At 29.9% G+C, this 21,029-nt stretch overlaps 1 protein-coding gene across 1 annotated transcript; it reads right to left on the bottom strand.

Annotated features, from left to right (window-relative positions):
- Positions 1 to 7,518: 7,518 nt before the first annotated feature.
- LOC108560918 (acetylcholine receptor subunit alpha-L1-like) lies at positions 7,519 to 8,986 on the bottom strand (the record flags this gene model as incomplete). The annotated part of the gene is made up of 3 exons (XM_017918639.1): positions 8,975 to 8,986; positions 8,872 to 8,905; positions 7,519 to 7,850 (listed from the first exon to the last, which is right to left on the bottom strand). Coding segments are annotated over exons 1-3 (378 nt in total), but the record flags the coding sequence as incomplete, so codon positions are not given.
- Between the last annotated feature and the right edge of the window lie 12,043 nt (positions 8,987 to 21,029).

The following is a 21,029-nucleotide window of genomic DNA, read 5'->3' as shown; positions in this document are numbered from 1 at the left end:
AACATGTATCTTTAAGACATGTAAAATACAAGAAAATAAAATGAAAAAAAAATAAATGAACTTATAACTTGTAAGATATTTATCAATTTTTGAACCATTTATCATTTTATCAATGACACACAAATGATCTTTGCTGTTAATATTTACAAATATATGGGTGGTCCAAACTAGGCAACATTTTTCTCTACGCGCGCATAATTTTCAAAACATATAATACCAAATGTATACATTTATATCTAATATATTATATAATTATTAGATTTTGGTTTCAAATTTCAATAATTATTATTAAAATTTAGAAAATATACATATATATGTATAAAAATTGGTTTAATTTTTTTTATGTATGTAAGTTATTATACAATATTTTCAGTTTACAATAAAACTATATTTAGATGGTCCAAATTAGGCAACTTTTCCTGGGAATATATGTACACTAGAAATATAATTATAAAATTTACAAAATATATAATACTAAAATTATACATCTATATCAAATATAATATATACTTATAATTTGAGAATTACATATAAATTCTAAACTTTTACCTTTGATATTAATAGATATTAGATAAATACATTTTCGTTGTTAAGTATATTTATTACATAAGTTTCAAATACAAAGGCTTAAGGCAAAATAGACGTTTATTTTATGCGGTAATTGTGTTAACATGTAATGGGTTAGTTAAAGTGTTGAACCCTCTTTCGTGCTATAATAGGGTATACCCCTAATATACATGATATTTACTAATAAATTAGTAAATTTGGGCGAGTCATTAAACGGCCATAGTTCAGAACGCGTGCCATAGGGAAAGACCACCTGGGGTCCAACTAAGATGGTGTCAGACCCCAATCAACCCCATCCAGAAATTTGCAAATGTATTCTCAAATCGATAGTCCCAAGACCGATCCTGAATTTGTTATTAGCCCATCTCCTCAGAAACTTTTATTATAAATGATTCAATTTAGAATTCGTAATGATTTCAACGTTAGCGACTAAATCTTGCACCATTTTGTGTGCAAATTTTTAAGAAAATTATTAAAACTAGATGAGAAAATAACGTGAAATTAGTTATTTGAATAATATTAATATTGAGAAATTGTAATGAAAAGTTATGTATTAAAAAATGTATAATAATATTTTTGCAACTTCAATTAATAAGTAAATTTTACAAATACCTCGTTTTACGAAACTGTAACTATTTACATGAATTAAAATGTAATAAACTTCATTACAAATGTCTTATTTGCCAACTCTCAGTGTCAACATAATTATTCAAAGAATAGTTTAATTAAAACAATACCTCGTTTTACGAAACTTTTATAAAAGCAAGGAAAATGTATAAGGAATTTGTTTATAAATTACTCAATTCAATATTCGCAATGAAAAAATATTTGTTAGACAAAATATCGTATCAATATTTTTATTTTGTATATAAAAAGACAATTTTATTAATACTTCGTTCTACTGTTACCAAATAAAAGAATATTTCCAATTGAAACAGAAAGTTTCTTCAATACTTCATTATGAGAAATTGTATTTATTGTATTATAATTTAATTAATACCTCGTTCTACAAAACATTTTTTTAAGTAACTCATTTTTTAATTCAGAATTTGTAATAATTCTTTCTAAAGTAATAGAAATAATAATTTTTCATGCTTTAGATCTAATACAATGTTACCAAATAGAATATAATGCGTTTAAGAAACTTTATTATAAATTATTCAATTCAAATATGGTGATAAAAAATATTTAAGTCATAATATTTTTTGCAGTTCAATATTTTATATTAATTGGAATAATACCTCGTTCTACGAAAACAAGCAAATTTGGATAAGAAACTTAAATTTCAATTATGATTTCGAAATGCAATATTACTTACAAAAATAATTGTATTACAAAATGAAATTATTAAAAATATTTTTTCAGCTTTGTATTTATAGAAGTCATTTTTTAATAATTACGTCGTTATACGAAACTGTTACCATATGCAAGTATATTTCTATGAAAATAACGCACGGATGCGCGATATAACAAGTTCAGGAGAATTCTCTACAAATGCACCCTTCAGAGAAGCTACACAAAAGTATAAAAATAAATCAGTAACCATGACAGAGGTGTCATTGTGTCACAGGTATGAAACTTGTACGAGATGCAAATAGTGGAAAACCCACGAGGCGTTACACGTACGCGGCTTCTTAACGCCGTTTCCGTTTCCGATTCACGCTCGTGCAGTAAAAAAAAACAGAGAGGAGAGAAGGAAGTTCATCATTCCTCATCCGCCATTCGTTTTACCCTTCGTTTCCCTTTCCTTTTTTTTCTCTCTCCGGGCCGAACGAAAAATTTATCACAGAAAACCACAAATCAAAACATGATAAACTCCTACCGCACGCTCAAACCTGGATTATCGTAAATTTATTCAGTCTTAAGAAAGAATAGAGATTTTCCAGAACGAAGACAGATAGTTATCATTTATTGGAATAGACTCCTTTTATTTTATCCTTATAGCTTGAAGCATAAAAAAAATCTTCAGGATAAATTGTCACAAGCTAAATATGAATTTCGTATTGACTTTACAATAATATTTGTTACATTATTACAATAAATTAAAGCAATTTTATTGGTTATTATATACAAATTAAAAGCTATTATATATATTGTAATATTTTCTAGTTTTATTAACCTGTGAAAAGGTTTTTTGTATTATTACCTTTACATATACAGCAAATTTTATAGGTTATATCTGTGCAGGTATAGCTAGTGAAAACTTTTATTATCTGGCATGAATAACATATTATTTCCTTCCCGTATGCTTTTGGTACAATGTTACCTCCTTATTGTCTAAAGTGCTACATTTTCAAGATGGTCTTCATGTATATTTCTACCATTTATCATAAGAAATAAATCAGTAAGAAAAAATATCTTTCATCCAACATAATCAAATACATTACTTATATCCTGGAATCTCCTAATTTACAAATAGAATCCTAATATATGCTTTGTAATTTGAAATTTTCAGTAGATTTTAAGTATTTCCTCAATACCGGAAGTGGAAAGACATTGCCGAAATATTAATTAGATTTTCAGCGAATTATGAAATTTATTTACGACCCACAAGGGAATAATTTCTTTCGAAAAATATAATGGAAAGGGATAAAATTGCTTCCCCATATAAATCAGCGGAAGTTATATTTAAAATTGAATCAAAGCAATTAGCGGAATCCCTGTGGATTATAAATGGATTTTTATTTCGTTCTTCCGCGTTTCAAAATAAATTCAATTTATATGAAGGGTAAAAATAAAATACTAAATGAACTCTGTAACAGTGCCTTAATTGACAAAGGATCACAGGTTCAGTATATGAAGTATATAGGAGTGAATTATATAGAGATATGGAAAGGCACAAACAATGACATAGTGACAGAATGATTAAATGACAGAAATATATAAATATTGAAGTGTATAAAGGAAAATGGACATAGAGGTATAATAGTATTTTTTTATTTATAAAATAAATATATTTTACATCTCATGTCTACTTTTAGAAAATGCTAATTAATTCTATATAACTCATACTGGAAATCACCTTATTTGATTTTATATTATTTTATATTATTTGTTTGAATATACAGCAATAATCTTTATATTTGTTAATTAAATTACATATTTCAAATAAGTTATCTATATTCAAATTAATCATCAATGATAGTTTAATTATATTATCCAACCTATTAACTCTATTTTTGAAGTGAAATGTTTTAATGTATTGGTTGACAAAATTATAGAAAGACCTGTTTACAGTGAAATACGACTTGGAATTGCTGACATAGAATAGCGAGACAGAAAGACTTACCACAAGACATATCACAACAGAAGGACTAATATCTATTGATTTACTAGTTGATATAATCTGGATGACAAAAAAGGTACTAATTGACATGTAGTGATAGAATGACTAACTAATATAGAATGAAATCATTACTGGTTGAATTTCATAGATCAATAAATATTTTTGATAAAATAATAGAAGGACCAGTTTATAATGAGTAATAAAGGACTAGGTGATATAGAGTGAAAAAAAAACTAGCTAACATATAGTTGCAAAAACACAGAAAAAAAAGGACATACTAGAATAGTACAGCAGAAGTACTGATTGATTATCATGGAGTCACGGAAGTCACAGAAGTAATAGTTGACAATTTGATAAAAAGACTAGTACATGTAGAGTGACAAAAGGAGTGACATAGAATGACAGAAGAACTGCTAACATATATTATTATATATACTGGTTGACATAATGTGGCAAAAGAACTGGTTGGCATACAGAAACTAAATGACTATTAGACATAGAATCACAGAAGTACTGTTTGATCAAGGATGACGGAAGGATTGATTGATATAAAATGATGGAAAGACCGGTTGACAAAGAGTGTTAGAGAAACTAATTGAAATAGAATGTCTGAAGTACTAGTTGAGAGAAGTTATGACTAACTTAGGGCAACGTAAGTATTACATTTCACCTGCAGCTAGATAGATATGCATACAGAAAAAGAGGCAAAAAGACAGAAGGAAATCAAAAACCAGAACAGACGTTAAAGTCTAGGGGGATGGAATTTGCATAGATCAATAAATGTTAATTGCGACTGTTAATGTATGTTGCCGACAATAAACGGCATTTTAATGGTAATGTATTCAGGCGGTAAAAGGAGTGTGTGTTTTTCGGAGGCGGTGTTGATTTTCGACGCTCCGCGGATTCGGCTCGCTTTGTGGTTACGTAATTAGCCGGCGAGTTCTTTCTCGCCGCAAAGAGAGTTTGCGTTGATTGTTATGGTTGTGCGCGCATTTCAGTATCTTCGGTCGTTCTCCAATTTAATTATCCTCGACAATTAAAATTGCGCAAACATTTGCGACAGAAAAGTAAAAAGAAATAAAAGTCCTCTCGACAGGACAATCATCTGTAGCGTTTGAACGTCAATGTTTTCAATGCCCGAGACGCACAGGACTTGAAACTGCACAGGACATATTCTCCCTGAGGCTATAGGAAACTCATGAAAGCTTCCTCCGAGCTGTCACCAGTCATTGTCGGAAACTCATGCGATTCAGGAGACTACGTTGTCTACAAATGTAACACTCGTACGTTTCCTGGTTCGACATGAGTTCTTCATTTTTTCTATATTTAAATCGTTGTGGCATTTGCTAATTAGGGTGGTGTTTTTTTTTCTTAATGGAAGTGCGCAAAGAAAAAAGAAGAGTTCTGGTGTTGGCGGCCCCTGTAAAACGCCTCGATGAATTTTAATGCGAACTGCTTGCATAAAATTTGATGTGAGTGTGAATATAATGAGACGTTTGATGAGGCGAGCTGGGGCCTTTGTGGACAGGGTATTTTCCGCCAAGGGTTTTAATTAAAAATTAAAGAACTCCGCGGATGTTTTTGTTGTTTTTTTAACACTCCGGTTTTTCTCTCTATCCAACGCCCCCGACAATTTAATCAGAACCGGAACCATACTAAATATTCCTTTGAGCTTCAAAGTTTTCCTCTTTTTTTTTTTCATAAAACAACATTGATTTAATACTTAATAATAATAATATTAACAATATTTTTTCTATCAATATTAATACAACCTCGGTTGACGAACATAATTCGTTTGAAAACGAATTGATTTAACAATCAACATTAAGGTAAAATGGTATAAAAAATGTATATGTATAAAATCTTAAACAATATAATGAAAATATACATAGTTTTGTAAGCAGTATTAATTAATTTATTAACAAGTTTTTGTAATATTTTCATAAATTAACTTTAATTTTCTATAAATAAATAATTTGTAAAATATATTAATAAATGTATAATTAAAATCAAAATTTATGAAAATAAAATTATTATGGAAAACATATGTAAAATTTCTATTATCTTTACTGGATGGAAAACTGAAAAGTTACGTTTTATACGAGCGAAATCATTGATTATTTGTGTTTTCAATACTGAATGGAAATACGTACATTTGCGGTTGTTTTTAATCGTACATTGGTGGATAACATAATATCTACATCAATAATAAAATGGTTATGTTTACGATGATAATAATAATAAACTAAACAATTGGTATAGACCGCAGTCCATTAACGAAAAATTTATTATTATTTTTATGTATAACAAAAAATAAATGTGATTGCAATGAATGTATTAAAAAAATAATGGTTATATAACAGCTTTGCAAAAAATTGTAAACTCTGGATAAATACATTGATTTAAAATATAAAAAGATATATTTTATTAAGAGCTTTTCCTTTTATAATAAAAGAATACTTTGATACAAAATAAATATATATTATAGCTTAACAACACTGTTTGAAACTAGACTGATCTAGGTACTAAATTCATGAAAAATAAACCACACCAAAAGAAACTGAAAGGAAAAAATGTCATGTATAAAAAAATATAATTTCTTTTAAAATTTTTAATTAATTAATAATCCGGACTAATCGAAACCGCACTTTTTGCGGTATCGCTATAATTTAAAAATCTGTAAAAGTACTCCATATTTATATTAATTTATTGGGTAATTTAAGATAAACACGTTGTTCAAAGAAAAAAAAAATATAACTAATATAATTGAAATGTGAGTAGAAAATTGAATGAAAACCAATATCATTTTATATTTTGTTATTGTATACACATAAAAATCAATTTATTTGTATTTTTATTATAAATTTAAATAAAAAAATAGCTTTCTGTAGTTCTTTACATATAAAATCTACAAATTATATAAGATTATATTAAATTAATTCAAAGTAAAAATAAATTTTCATATATTAGTCCGAAATTTAATTATTTTAGATTATAAATTTAAGTTAAATTAGTTAAAAATCGGAATATTGACCTTTTTCCTTTCTTGGTGTATTTATTATAATTTAATTGATGGAGTATTAATTATTGGAATTCATTTACGTAACTAAAATAAGTCTACTTTTTGGTTGTTTTCACTTCTGTATTTTTATACATTTATAAAGTAAAATTAATAGAAAATTTTATTGATAAAACAAAATAATATTTTTTTTATTTATATGATGATTTTAATAAAATCATGGTTCACAGACGATTAAAATAATTTGTTTACACAAAAAAAATCTGTTTTACTTGTAATATTTTGTTTGTCTAATATATTAGTATTACTTTGAAATATCTAAAAATTTCTTGAAACATATTTTTTTAAGTAACTTTTATATATTTTAAAGTTGTTACTGTTTTAACTTTTGCATTAAAATAATTTATTATTAACTACATTTTCATAATTTGATAATTTATTTGGAAAATGTATTACTATTATTTTGGAAGAAAAAAATATATAGTGTATTATATTTTAATTATTTTCTTAAAAAAACGTAAAGCATAAACGATATAAATGCATTTTATAAATTTTATTATAAAATCTTTTCCTGAAGTAAATGCACTGTAATGTGTGCATTCATAACGCTTGGAGCAATGCAATTTAGTTGTGAGTATTGTCTTACCACATCTATGAGCTGGGAGAGCTTCAGTTTGATGCAAACCCTGAGAACGTCTGAAGTGTTGACCACAGGCCTCACTAATTTGTTATAATTGGAGAGGAGGTCGTCGTAGAGACGCTTGGCGTCGGGATTTCCTGCAACGGCTCCATGAACAACCAGCGCGGATAAAAGCCATGCACGTAACGTTTCTGCAACAGTCGGAGGCATCGCGACGCGGCACAGCGGCACTCTATAGGCAAACTGCGCCCCGACGCCGGTGTCGGTGGCGGTGCCGGTAGCGGCGGCGTCGCGACGCCCCGATTCCGAAACGCGCGCCCGCCACCTTCGTTCGGGAACTACCCAAAACAGGACCAAAAGTAACAACAACAAAAACAAACAAACAAAAATCATAATAAACGGCAACTTTTCTCTCTGCGTCATGGGATGAGATATGAGTTGTCAAAATGAGGGACAAACTTTTACGCGTTCATTAATGTGTCAAAATGTGAGTGTTAATATAAATTATCTACACTTTAAATGATCTCCTAAGGAACTTTCTGAAAGTAACCTATTTATACCAAATTCACTTTAATTAATTAAGAACATATAAAGATTTATTTGAGATTTATACCGAACGATTCAAACGAATATGAGCAATATTTATAGAATATTTTAAACAAATAAAAATATAAATTATGAATTATTAATTAATACTATAATTTTCTATTGTCAATCATTTGAATTAATGTATCAAAACTTTATGAAATTATATAAGAAAACAAAATTAAGCTTTTGAAATTCTAGTTTTGTTTTTAATATTATTATTTGTCAGATTCGGAACTGTCACTTTTCAAATCCAATTCTAGTATTTAAATTCGTCACTGGCAAAAATATTTAAACAATTAAACATTATTGCATGAATTAAAAGGAACAAATAAATTTATTTAGATATTTTCATTTTATTTGAAATAATTAAAATTATATTAAAAATTATTTTAATTATATAATTTATTACTTATTAACATAAACATTACTATCTTCTAATTATGATACAAATACAAATTAATATAATAAACTTAATTATTAGATATTTTACTAAAAATTTTAAATTAAATTCATTTACGACTTTGGTCGCAATGGGCTGAAAAAGTAATAATTTCCAAAGAAAATGTTGCAATTAAATTTATCAATGTATACCAAAAGACGTCAACAATTTAACTATGATTTTTATATAAAAAAAATTGAGATTTATTATTCTTTTTTACATTTGGGTATAAATTTACGAAAATATACTAAATCCATTAATAAAATACAAATACGATAATTTTGTGTATTTCCGCAAATACAATTTATATAGAGAAAGCACGTTTAACTTACAATCTTTACAACATTGAGATAAGCTTGCTAATGTCTAAAACACAACAACATATATTATTTTATGTATATGCTCTACATCAGCGATTCTCAACCTTTTACTCACATTACCTATCATATTTATTTGTAGTTGTCAAGAGTATTAAAACAGTTCCTAGCGATGACATCTGTCATTTCGTGACTCATTAAAAATTTATCGCAGACCAATTTTGTAACGCGACTAATTGCTTCAGAACCGTTGGTCTACATTATTTATCTATATAATATAGCTCAATTAATACATAATTTATTTTAATTATATAATAATTATGTCTATTATCTATACAACTTATTTATTGAGCTGCATTTTGTATAGTACATTATTTCAATTTAAAAAAAAAATATAAACATAAAACTAATATAAAATTGTTATCTATATAGCCGATAACTCATAAAGACCCGATTTCACGAAAATCCCGGAAATCGCACTAATCGAATGAAACCCCATGAAAAAAACTGCAAAAAAATAAGTTTATAAAGGGAAAATTGTGTCCTATTATTTTAGAATTTATTTGTATTTTGTCAATTAAAATATAATTTGTTTTAAAATTTTCAAACCGAACTATACCAGGTATTGCGTCAGTAATTATTTCTCAAATATTTAATTAATTCCACGTTTGAGGCCATTTTTAACGTTTATATACTTGTTTTGTAAACAAATTTTATATTTTGAAAAATCAGCTTTTTATCATTCATTTTTTTTATAATTCAAATTATGATCCTTATTCTTTTATTCTTTCCAGAATACATTTTGCGTATGATTATCATCATTTTACAATAAATTAATTTTTTACTCAAATATTTATAGGTATTCAGTAATTATCACCCACTTTTGCAATTGAAAAATTTAAAGGACCCCCGAAAAAGGGTATGTGTAGAAAAACATACTGCCTGTCATTAATTTTTCTAGAAACCCCCAAATACTTTTCGCGACCCCCACTTTGAGAATCATTGTTCTAGACGGCGATTCCCAATATATCAATTCCCCAGATTATACCCCTTATTTAAGAAATTTATTAAGTAACCATGAATCTAAAATAATACATAATCTAGAATATGGAAATTATAAGTAAGGATTAATAATGTTTACAACCACTCAACCACTTATATAATGAAAATTATAAACGAAATGTTTACAATATACTAATTGGATATGTGTATAATCATGCCATCTCCAAGCCTTTTTGTACATGACACACTAATTTCCAGTTTTCTTCGCTACGCTGATTCCTTTCATTCAGTAAAAAAAATACCATCCACTCAAAATTATGTAATTAGTTTTGTCTATTTTAGCTGTATAACCTCCAGAAACAATATTTTTAATATAGATTCTTTATTTGTTATTTTTATGTATCATTATTAATTACAATTATATAATATTTTCTAACAACGATCAATTATATAATGCCACTCCCACACTATATATGACTTAAGTCAAAATGTTTAAATGTTTAAATGAAAATGTTCAATTAAGTCATTTTTTCTAACAAAGAATATGTACGCAATGCCACATTCACAATATGTATGACTTCAAAATGTCAGTTCATAAAGCATTAATTTTTAAATCTCTAATAATTTACAATATAAAATCATTTTATTTGAAATTTGTTTTCGTTTAATATAAAATAAAAAATTATATAATCTTATATTATATAATCCTAATTTCTTTTAATAATGAAAATTTCCATATTTTTTTTATTTAATGATTGCCTTAAACTTAATTGATTTTCAGTATTTCAATTAAAGGTAAAGGACAATTCCATTGAACTTAATCACAACATCCAATAAATATTGACTACACGAAGCGTGTGCTGACTCTTGATTCTTATTCGAGGATTAAATCGCAAGCAATATAAATCAACAGAGTTGTAATTAAAATCTCATCCTGAAAGCTTCCAGCACGGTCCGCTTTCAAATGAAACAAGAGGTAATCTGAAGAAGTGCCTAAAAACGTTCTCATTCTTTAATTAGTTTTGCAGCTGCTGCATATTATTTCTTCATTTAAAGTGAATTATTATACAGCATATTTTATTAAAAAATATAAATACAAAATTAACTGTTTTTGTAACTGGACTATACTATCATAGCAATACTTAAAATTTATATTGTTGAAAATGTAATATTAGCAATTAATACAAGTGAATAAAATAAATAAGAATTTTGATGGTGTTGCATCATTTGTACAGTCTCAGCCAGATCTCAATGGTTCAGCATCTACAACAAGCTTGAGGCCCAACAAATAATCGTAAACTTTTGAGATTGAGACTAATCTTTTTGGACGTCTTCATCTAATATGGCTCAGATAAGCTAAAAGATCCTTCTTTAGAAGATCATCATCAGGATTTTTCTTACATATTTTTTTATAAAATGTATGTAATGAAATCTTTTCAAGAATTTCATGATAATACATTTCTTTTGTTTTAATTTTTTATTGATATTAAGACATAATTACCTCGCATAGTCCGATTTGGATCAATGCGGAATCACTATAGTCCGGTTTGAACATTTCAAAACAAAGTATATTTTAATTGAGTAAAATAAAAATATTTTTGACATAATTAGTAAATACAATTATTTTTTATACATAAATGATCTTTATTTAGTCCCTTATTTATGCGGTTTATGTATATATATATATATATTCCTCGATTTTGTATGTGTTCCTCGATTAGTCCGGTTTTAAATAGTCCAGGATATTGACGATTATACACAGTACATGAGGTATTACCGTAATTTGTTTCCTAGATGATTAGAGTATTCTTGATAATTTTATCTGTAGGCATCTTCTTCTTCCGTCTTCAATTTTAATGGATTAATTCGTAAGAATGTTAAGTCTCTATTGACTAAATATGAATGGACACAACTTTTTCTATACACCATTCATATGTCTTTAATCATAAGCTGATGAATCTCCTGTAATCCTTATTCCTAATAGAAAATCTTCTACAAATCTTTCATACTTATTCCAAAACTCTTATAATCCTTAATGCATCTAGAAAATCTTTCAGTTTTTTTAGTTTTTGTAGTTTTTTCAGTTTTTGTAGTTTTTTCATACTTTAGAATTTAGCAAAATATTAATTTTATATCAATCTTTTCTTTTAATAAATTTTCAAAGCTTTTCATTATAATTACAAACTAACGTATTCTCATCCTAGCCATAGACTTATTTCTTCTGAAAAAGTAGTTTCGCTTAACGAAGTTCATTTCGTTGAATGCACCTTTATGTTAATCGAGATATAACTGTATTGGTATTCAATTACTAAAAAAAAAAAATAAATTTGTCATGTGCAAATAATTAAAGTCTGAACTGTTGTATATTCTCCTGAAACAAATGCTATTTATGACGTGATTTTAGAACGAAAATAACTGACCTTATTGAATTTTAATTATTGCCCTTTACATAGCCCGAATACCCTGAATGCAAAATGCGCCCTATTTTCCAACTGTTATAATTAGAAAACCACTCGTCCGACTCCGTCAGGCCGTTCAAAGCGACCTCCGAATCCTTTTACTTTTGACCGTCCCGTTCTTTCTTCACTTCTAATTAAAACAGACAAATCTCTTTGGATTGTATACATAATACAGGTTTATGCGAAGAAGAAATCTGCAAATTAATGAACTTTTTACATTAACAGAAAGCTGTAATTTAGCAATTGAAAACAGTATTTATAAATTATTATTGACTTATCCCATATAATAAAAAGTATTATATAATATCAGTTCAATTGCTTAGTAAAATTATAAAAAAATAGAATAGAATTACAAATTTGGTAACAAACGTAGATTGGCTTACGTTAAGTTGTACATATGACAACATATTATATAATAGGAAATAGCTTTAGCAAATACTAACTAATGACAGTTGGTACTCCTAACCAATATAAGAACACTAATATCTTCTAACGAACTTCGTGTTTTCTTATAGTAAATTACTAAAAAATAATAGTCGCTGCACTTAAATCAAATATATATATATATATCTCGTCATGCATATTGTGAAACCAACATACATGATACTAATACCACCTAACTACCTTCCTTACTGTTTTCATAACTAACTAACAAACAGTTCATGCACCTATGTACAGTATATATCATGTCTTGATTGACATACAGCATACTAATATTTCTTAACTAACTTCCCTACTATCCTCTTTATATAAATTACTACATCATTTCACTACTAAATTACAGAAAATATCATATTTTACAGTTTTCATGAAATAACTTTCCTATCGTAAATCGAAGTCATTTTTATAAGCCAAACACAATAATTACGTCAGTACACATTCTGTTTGAACTAGTGAATAGTACTAATAATGGAAATACAGTATTTTCCTTCAAGGTATAGATTGAAAACCACGATTTGAATTGTTATTTGCATTGAACAGTAGAGGCTATTATTTCACGTTAATGGTCTAGCGTAGTCTACACTACACTATACTCAATACCTATTAAGTGGTTTCCGGTTCTAGAGAAGTGCCATTCTGTTAGATCTTGAATATCAAAGCACAAGCGCCAAAATCAACATTGCTTAACGCCACGTTATGATGAATACGCAACATCAGAGGCTATCACAAATTCGTTAAAGTAGGGTACGCCAACTGGTGAATATCAGCTAATCGATGTAACATTATTACTGTTTTTCGCGTTGGTGGAAAACAGTTGAAATTCGGCGCTATCTGTGAATACTCACATTCACGAATTTATCTGCGAAAGTTCCGATTCGAAAACAAACGCTTATATCGCCTCAATTGCGAAATGGGATTGCAGGGGAGAGGGTGGAGGTTGAGCAGTACATCGAAATCGCGTTTTGCAAAGCTGCTTAAAATAAGGCTCACATATGCGATACGAAGTTTACACGCTTTAATAAAAACCCACCCTCCAACCCTACCTTCAACAACATCGGTATTAAACGGCATAAAAGTTTATTATTAATAAGGCAGCTCCGACTATTTATTTATTTTATTTTTTAAGTGCATGCACTTTATTAGTTCCCTCGAGCTTTCCGTGGTTATGGATAACAATTTCACAACTTTCATATACAAATCGCATGCACTTGAATTCTCGTATACACTTGAGTGTCTTTAGTATGAAGCAATTTTGTATATTAAAATTAATTTAGTTTTTTATTAGTTATAAACTTTTGAATTTATGTTCGTAATATTGAAATTAGGTTGATGTAAGTACCTAATAATTTGAAGCAACGTGTTTTAAATTACGTTTTTTTTCTTTTAATACTAGAACTATGCGAATTTTAAGCATCGTGTTTTGAGTATAGTACTTGGATTGGTGAACATTTGTATCTCCTATATCAGCATCCTATACCTATATTTAAATTAGGTTGATCTAAGTATCTAATATTTCGAAATGACAGCTGTTATTTTGCATCAGTGTCAAAAATTATATGTTTTAAAGTTAAGCAATGCGTTTCGTGGATAATAATTGAATGGGTGAATATTTTATACTTTAGACAAAGATAATTCTAGTAATTAGACTGTAGTCAATAATTTTTTAATAAATATATAATTATTAAATAATAATTATGTATTTATTGATCAATTTTATTTAAATTTTTAGATATAGATTATTTTTTAGTTAATATTAATCAAATGTTTAATGTTAATTAATAAATTCTATAATTAATATGTTGTAGATGATCAATTATGAAACGCTCTTAAACAATTTGTTTGAATAAAAAATTTTAGTTCTTTGAAGTTCCTTTATGTAATCAATATTATGAACAATTTGTTTTAGGCGCAGGAATCAATGAGATGAATTATGAAAGGAAACTGCGAGCAAACTGTTGGTACGCTTTATTACTTATGCAATTAACGTTATTGTTGCGAAAAGTTTGCTAAATGGAATTGCTTTTTGGGGATTTATCAATTTGCCAATAAAGTTTGCCAATAGCGAATTCAGTACACCGCCAATACGTTTTCCAAACAGTCTCCTGAAAATTCAGTAATTATCCATTACTTCAAAATACAATCAAACCTTGCTAATTAATACTTTTGATTTCTATACTTAAACACTATAATTTACTTTTTAATTAAATGTTGCTTTATGTATTTGATCTGTATCAAAGGATTCGATACATCAAAACAATCGATTCGTTCTTGAAGTATTGCTAAATACAGTCGAATGCCCATTTTATTTATACTATAGCTCAAAGAAGAGGTAATTGAAAATCCCCCTTTGATTCTCTCGTTGTTTTATTTATTTTTTGTTGGTCTGATGTACGTTTGTCAATAAAGCCAGAGCTTTCAATTTAAAACGCAATTCTGATTCGACTTGTTAGCGTAACGAAAAGGCCTTTCGCAAAGTTATCAGCTCATTACTAACGGAAAAATAGCTTTTTCTTTGGGGCGTCGGCGGGGAAAAAAATCAGATAAAATGTGTTTATGTTAAATGAAATGGTTTTGCTTTTTCTTTTGGAATGCGAATTTGGTCGAAATTCGTATCTGTATTGTGTTATTTTTGCCGTCTCCAAATTAATGATTGACGTTATGAAGATTGTATCCGGCTACTTGAAGCAGTTGATGAAGAATTAGATTCAATGGGATGCGGGAATACCCGTTTCGTAATCAATTTCCACTCGATGTTTAAGCCCTAGTGCGAGTCGACACAACTTGGCTCTCATCGATTCCATTAAATAGTTCCTCTTTAATTATGCCGTAGACAGAAGCATTGGAGGAAGGGAGCAGCGTGGTGAAAAAGTAGGAAATACGGAAGTGGGGTATATCAAGTTTCTGATTGCATCACTTTTGAGGGATACTGACAAGCGTTGCTTTTGAACTTTCTGTTTGCCTGCCAATCAACGATTTGGATTACACGACTCGAACAGTTACATTCCTCGCGGCGTTTATTCAAACAATTAAAACTAAAGTACAATATCTAATTTACATTTTGTGCTGTTACATAAGGGCGGGATATTGATCAGCGGTGGAGCATTAGACAACGAAGCTCCCTCTCGTTGCGTAGTCCCGATACATTATTTCCTGCGGCGTCGTTTCCTGCGGGCGTCGCGCTCCTTGCGCAAATTACAGTCCTGATAAATGATCTCGCAGTTGGCGCTCCCTAATCCAAGGATCGATGCCTTCAGGCTATCCAGCATAGATGTCGCTGGTGGAATTCCCTTGGTTAGTTTTCCAGATAACCAGCTCATGCCCAAACTAAAAAAGAAACATGAAGTTTGTTTACATGTCTTCCTGGTTTGATGATGCTTACCTCCAAACTGGTATCCATATTTTGCTGCTGGTTGTCAGAGTTTTTGCGTATTTATTGTTTTCGCATAAAGTTTTTCTTAAGCAGGAGCCATCGTCTTGATTAGCCACCATTGCTGCTTCTATAGAAGTTAGGATGTGTCTTGCCAATTCATTTAAGGCTACGTTGTTTGGGTTTGTTATTGTTGGCATCTCATGCGGTTCTGTGAGCCTCTTCCTTCTTCTTCTGCGACGTCTACCGGGAGGAACTGTCGGAGCTGCATTACGATACGATTGTGAATAGTAGTTCCAATTCGATAAAGGGACACCTCCACCAAACACCTCTTCACTTCGACCATCGTCTCCATCACCAGTGCCACCATCACCTGTTACTCCATCTCCTGTGCCACCATCACCAGTTCCCCCATCTCCTCCATCACCATCACCACCATCTCCCGTACCACCATCTTCTGTACCACCGTCACCACCATCTCCAGTACCACCATCTCCAGCACCACCGTCTCCACCATCTCCAGTACCACCATCTCCTGTACCACCGTCACCACCATCGCCTCCGTCTCCAGTCCCACCATCGCCCCCATCTCCAGTCCCTCCATCACCACCATCTCCGGTTCCACCATCGCCCCCATCTCCAGTCCCTCCATCACCACCATCTCCAGTTCCACCATCACCTCCTTCTCCCATCCCTCCATCACCACCATCTCCAGTTCCACCATCACCTCCTTCTCCATTGCCACCATCTTCTCCATCTCCAGTTTCCATGCCACCATTACCAGTTTCACCGCCCCCCGTTTCCATGCCACCATCACCATTTCCGGTGCTTGGCATACCACTACCCGACATCCCGGTTCCTACCGTACCAGCAGTGGTAGAGACAGGCATCATAGTCATGTAATAAACATCCTGCTTTTTCTGCAACACAAATCACAGGTAAAGTACTCGCTAACTATGCCAAAGACAACAATTTACCGCTTGAGAGATACACAAAATTACGTGCACTATAAACATGCCAAACGATAGGTACGCAAGAGCGGTTAACGCAATCTCGAAGAGTTCGCTCAAATCTTTGCCACCACTACCGTGACTCTCATAGTGCTTAGTCGGCGTATCGTGATGTATGTGAATATGACCTATTTCTTCATATGGATGATTCGCTGTAACAAATATATTTATATTGTAAAATTTCAACCCTAAATTATTGCATTTATTACTTATTCTAGTACTGATGATCTATAGAATGTAAATATGTTAAATTTAGATTATATTAAGTGCAAATAAAGTGTACTGTAACTGTGTTAGATGTTTGTTAGATATGAAACATATTTAGATCAGCGTTTATAAAGAAATGGATCGTGTTGTATTTTTAATTGATTGTAAAATGACATTTTGTTTCATAGAGTGAAATATACTTAACAAATATGTTTGGCCGCACGACAAACAGGTTGAATTATTGATTATTTAATACATTCCTCTATTTTTAAAAATACTTGAAAAATATATGTGATTTGAAGAAATAATAATATTTTTTGCAAGATTATTACTTACGTTCCTGACCACCAAATGCATATCCATGTCCTGTGGCTGGGTGCCCACTAATTCCATGGCCTGTATAACTGTATCCAAGGGATTGTCCATGGCCATAAGCAGCTCCCGAAGGATAACTAATTCCAATTCCTGAATGACCTAATTTTGGCGGTGCATGTTGCTGCCCGTACCCATATCCAGTGACATGTTGATCATACTGTTGTTCCTCTTCTTTTTCCTCTTCATCTTCCTCATCATCTCTCTCTTCCACGTTCTGATAATGCTTATAAATATCCTCCAAAGTAGTACTCCTAGAATCATGACATGTCGATTATATCGAAAATTACAGAAAAACTGAATTACTTGGTCAGCCAACTCTTGTAATTCGAAGATCCTTCATCCTCGATCAAATTATCCAAAACTGTTGGTTTATTCTTATCATGCATCACTTTCTTTATATCAATATCACCACCCAATCTTCTCCTCATCCGAGTTATAGACATATCCTCGACGATTTGCTCTGCTATATAATTCCGACATAAATACTCGTTCATCATTGATCTGTAAAATGTATAAATTGTACATTTATTCTATTATATCATTCATTATTAGTTTACCTATGGAATCCCATTGTTGTGAAGGCACCGTGAATGCTTCCATCCAAAATACTTTGATTCAAAAAAGTACGCGAAGGTTTCGAAGAATTAACGAATTCAGTATTTTCTGGACTCTCCAACATCATCAAACTTCCAGGCATAAAATCAGGCGAGAGGATATCGTCAACATCGATGACATTTTGATATTTCGCGTAGATTCCGATGAACAACAACATTAAGATCAGCAAACATTTTGAAACATTTTCTTCGTTAAGTTTCATCCTACCTACTACGAGTTCTGTTGAGGACTGAGAGGAAACTGCTCGGGGATGGGATTATGAAGGAGATTTCTTGGACCAAATCGCTGCAATTTGTGCGAGTCCTCGAGTGTGAAAAATGCACGACAACAACGACAACGTTATTATACGGTTATTGAATGACTCTTGACAGAATTTTAGTTACAGTTTTAATTGATGTGCGGAATAATGGAGCAAACCGCTAGGAATTATGTTTTTTTCTGCAGTTTTTCCGGATTTGGGACAACGTTCGGTTCTGGTACCTAGACATCTTCTTGGTAAAATCGTTTTGTTTGCTTCAGAAAGTATCATGCATACAATGTTGTATTACGCGCGGTGCGTTCTTTTGGATTTTCAGGGAAAAAAAGAAAAGAAATGAAAAGTGTGAAGTGGATTCCATGGAGATGTGTTAATATCAATTATCAATATTCTTCCCCACTTGTAGACTCGTCCCATCGGTTAGCATTCCGAGCATCGCATTGGTCGAGTACAGTCCATGCGCATCACTTCTAAAAGCACACCTCTTTAACGGAGCTTTTACACCTATTCGCTCCTTTTGGAGTATTGTCACGATTATAAATTATCCTGTTTTCGAGAGAAACAAACAAATATATAAGCAGCGCTTAATATGAATCTTCATGCGAACTTCATCAGCTGTTAAATCAACCCCTAAAAAATATTACACATTTTACTTATTAATTTATTTTTTAGTTGCACACATGTACGTTTTATAGAACAATCAATTTGTTAAGAGTAATTATTTTAGTGAGTTCACTGAAACTAAATCTTTAGAAGGGCATGAGTATGATTTGTGGGAGAGCACATGTCTGGAGCACCTGTTTAAACGTATGTGTTGGGTTGCAGGGCCCTAACACGCGCTACTCATAAACAGATAAATCACCGTTAAAAGCCCTTCATATCGGGGCTCAATGCGTCAATGCTACTCTTATTACATTCATTCATATCCCTCTGGTCCCCTTTTCAACCACTAACATGCACACTTGTACAGGTACAAGGAGGGATAACCACAAATTGTCAATATACGATGTTTTGTCATTCATGAATACCATTCAATGACACTCCATTCACGTGGCACACTTTTTTTTCTAAAAAAGACATGATATTTTTCCTTGTCAATGGAACCGAATGTCCTGAAATTTTATTTGTAGTTAGTTTTATTAACATTGCATACCATTCATTTAAAACGTATTTATTAATCGAAAAGTCCTCCCACCTTTTATATTCTTTTGAATAATTGTAACTTTTTTTAATAAATATTGTTATTAAATTCTCCTTCCTTCTTCCATACATTGAATGCATAATTTAGATGAAAATCAACAATTATTCATATTTTTTGTCCACAAACTCATATATAATACAAAGTGTTTTTGACATAGCATAAATAATGAATTAGTTTATACTTTAGAATACATTATAAAAAATAGATACAAATTGAAACTATGTTTTTTATCCGTCGGACAAAAAAAAGTGTTATTATGTGTATTTCCTTTATTATAAAATATTTATGTATTAATAAATAATAAAACTAAATAATACCAATGTTCCTATATAAAAGTATAAATAATAGTCTTTTAATAAAGTTCTTTCAATTACTTTTATTATTTTTAAATAAAACCTTCAATATAAATTTAAACAAAAAAATAAATATTATAATATTATCACAATAACATACAAAAATAAACATTTTCATACAATAATAATAATCAAAGAAAGATAGAAGTAACTACTACAAAGGGCCATAAATATTTGTGCCCAATTAAATATATTGATTACTGTTTTCGGTTGATAATTGTTAATAAATATGTTAAATAAAAATAAAATAATTCGTGTTTAAATTTAATTTTGTTTTAAATTTATAACAATAATTAGGTAGATCCAAAATATTGTGTTTTAAAAATCTACTTAACACAATGGTATTTGTTTGCAACGTCTTAAATTGTAATCACTGGAGTATTACAATGTTGAAGTTTCTTGCTGAACCGTATAATTATATTTACTGTCAATTTATGTTCCTATATATCTGTAAATACACAAAATTATAATCGAAAGTTATGAATAATTATAATTTTCTAATTGTTTATAACTCTCGTAAGCTGTTAAGTAAAATCGTCATCTGGAATGTAAATTATGGATAGTTTATTGTTAATAAAATTATAATTATTGTCATTTATTTTACTCATATTTCAATATATTATAGTATCTTTGTATATTTTTGCCTTATTTTGGAATATTACCCTAGTTCAAATTTAATAACTTCAATCTAGTTCATATTTAAAAAATAAAAGCAGTGATTTGTATTATTATTTATATTTACAAATTTATTGATCTATTTTTGTGTTCCCTTTTTCCAATATCTACGTTTTTTTTGTATTTCAATTTAATTTATCTTGATTCTTTTTAATTATATTAATGTTATTTCTTTTAACTAGTGTTCGCTTTCAAATCTAAACAGTTATTTT

Source organism: Nicrophorus vespilloides, unplaced genomic scaffold (assembly GCF_001412225.1).
Source record: "Nicrophorus vespilloides isolate i.1.1-1 unplaced genomic scaffold, Nicve_v1.0, whole genome shotgun sequence".
NCBI classification, from domain to species: Eukaryota; Metazoa; Arthropoda; class Insecta; order Coleoptera; family Silphidae; genus Nicrophorus; species Nicrophorus vespilloides.
Note: the sequence above shows the minus strand (reverse complement) of the source record. Positions and strands in the feature narration are given on the sequence as shown.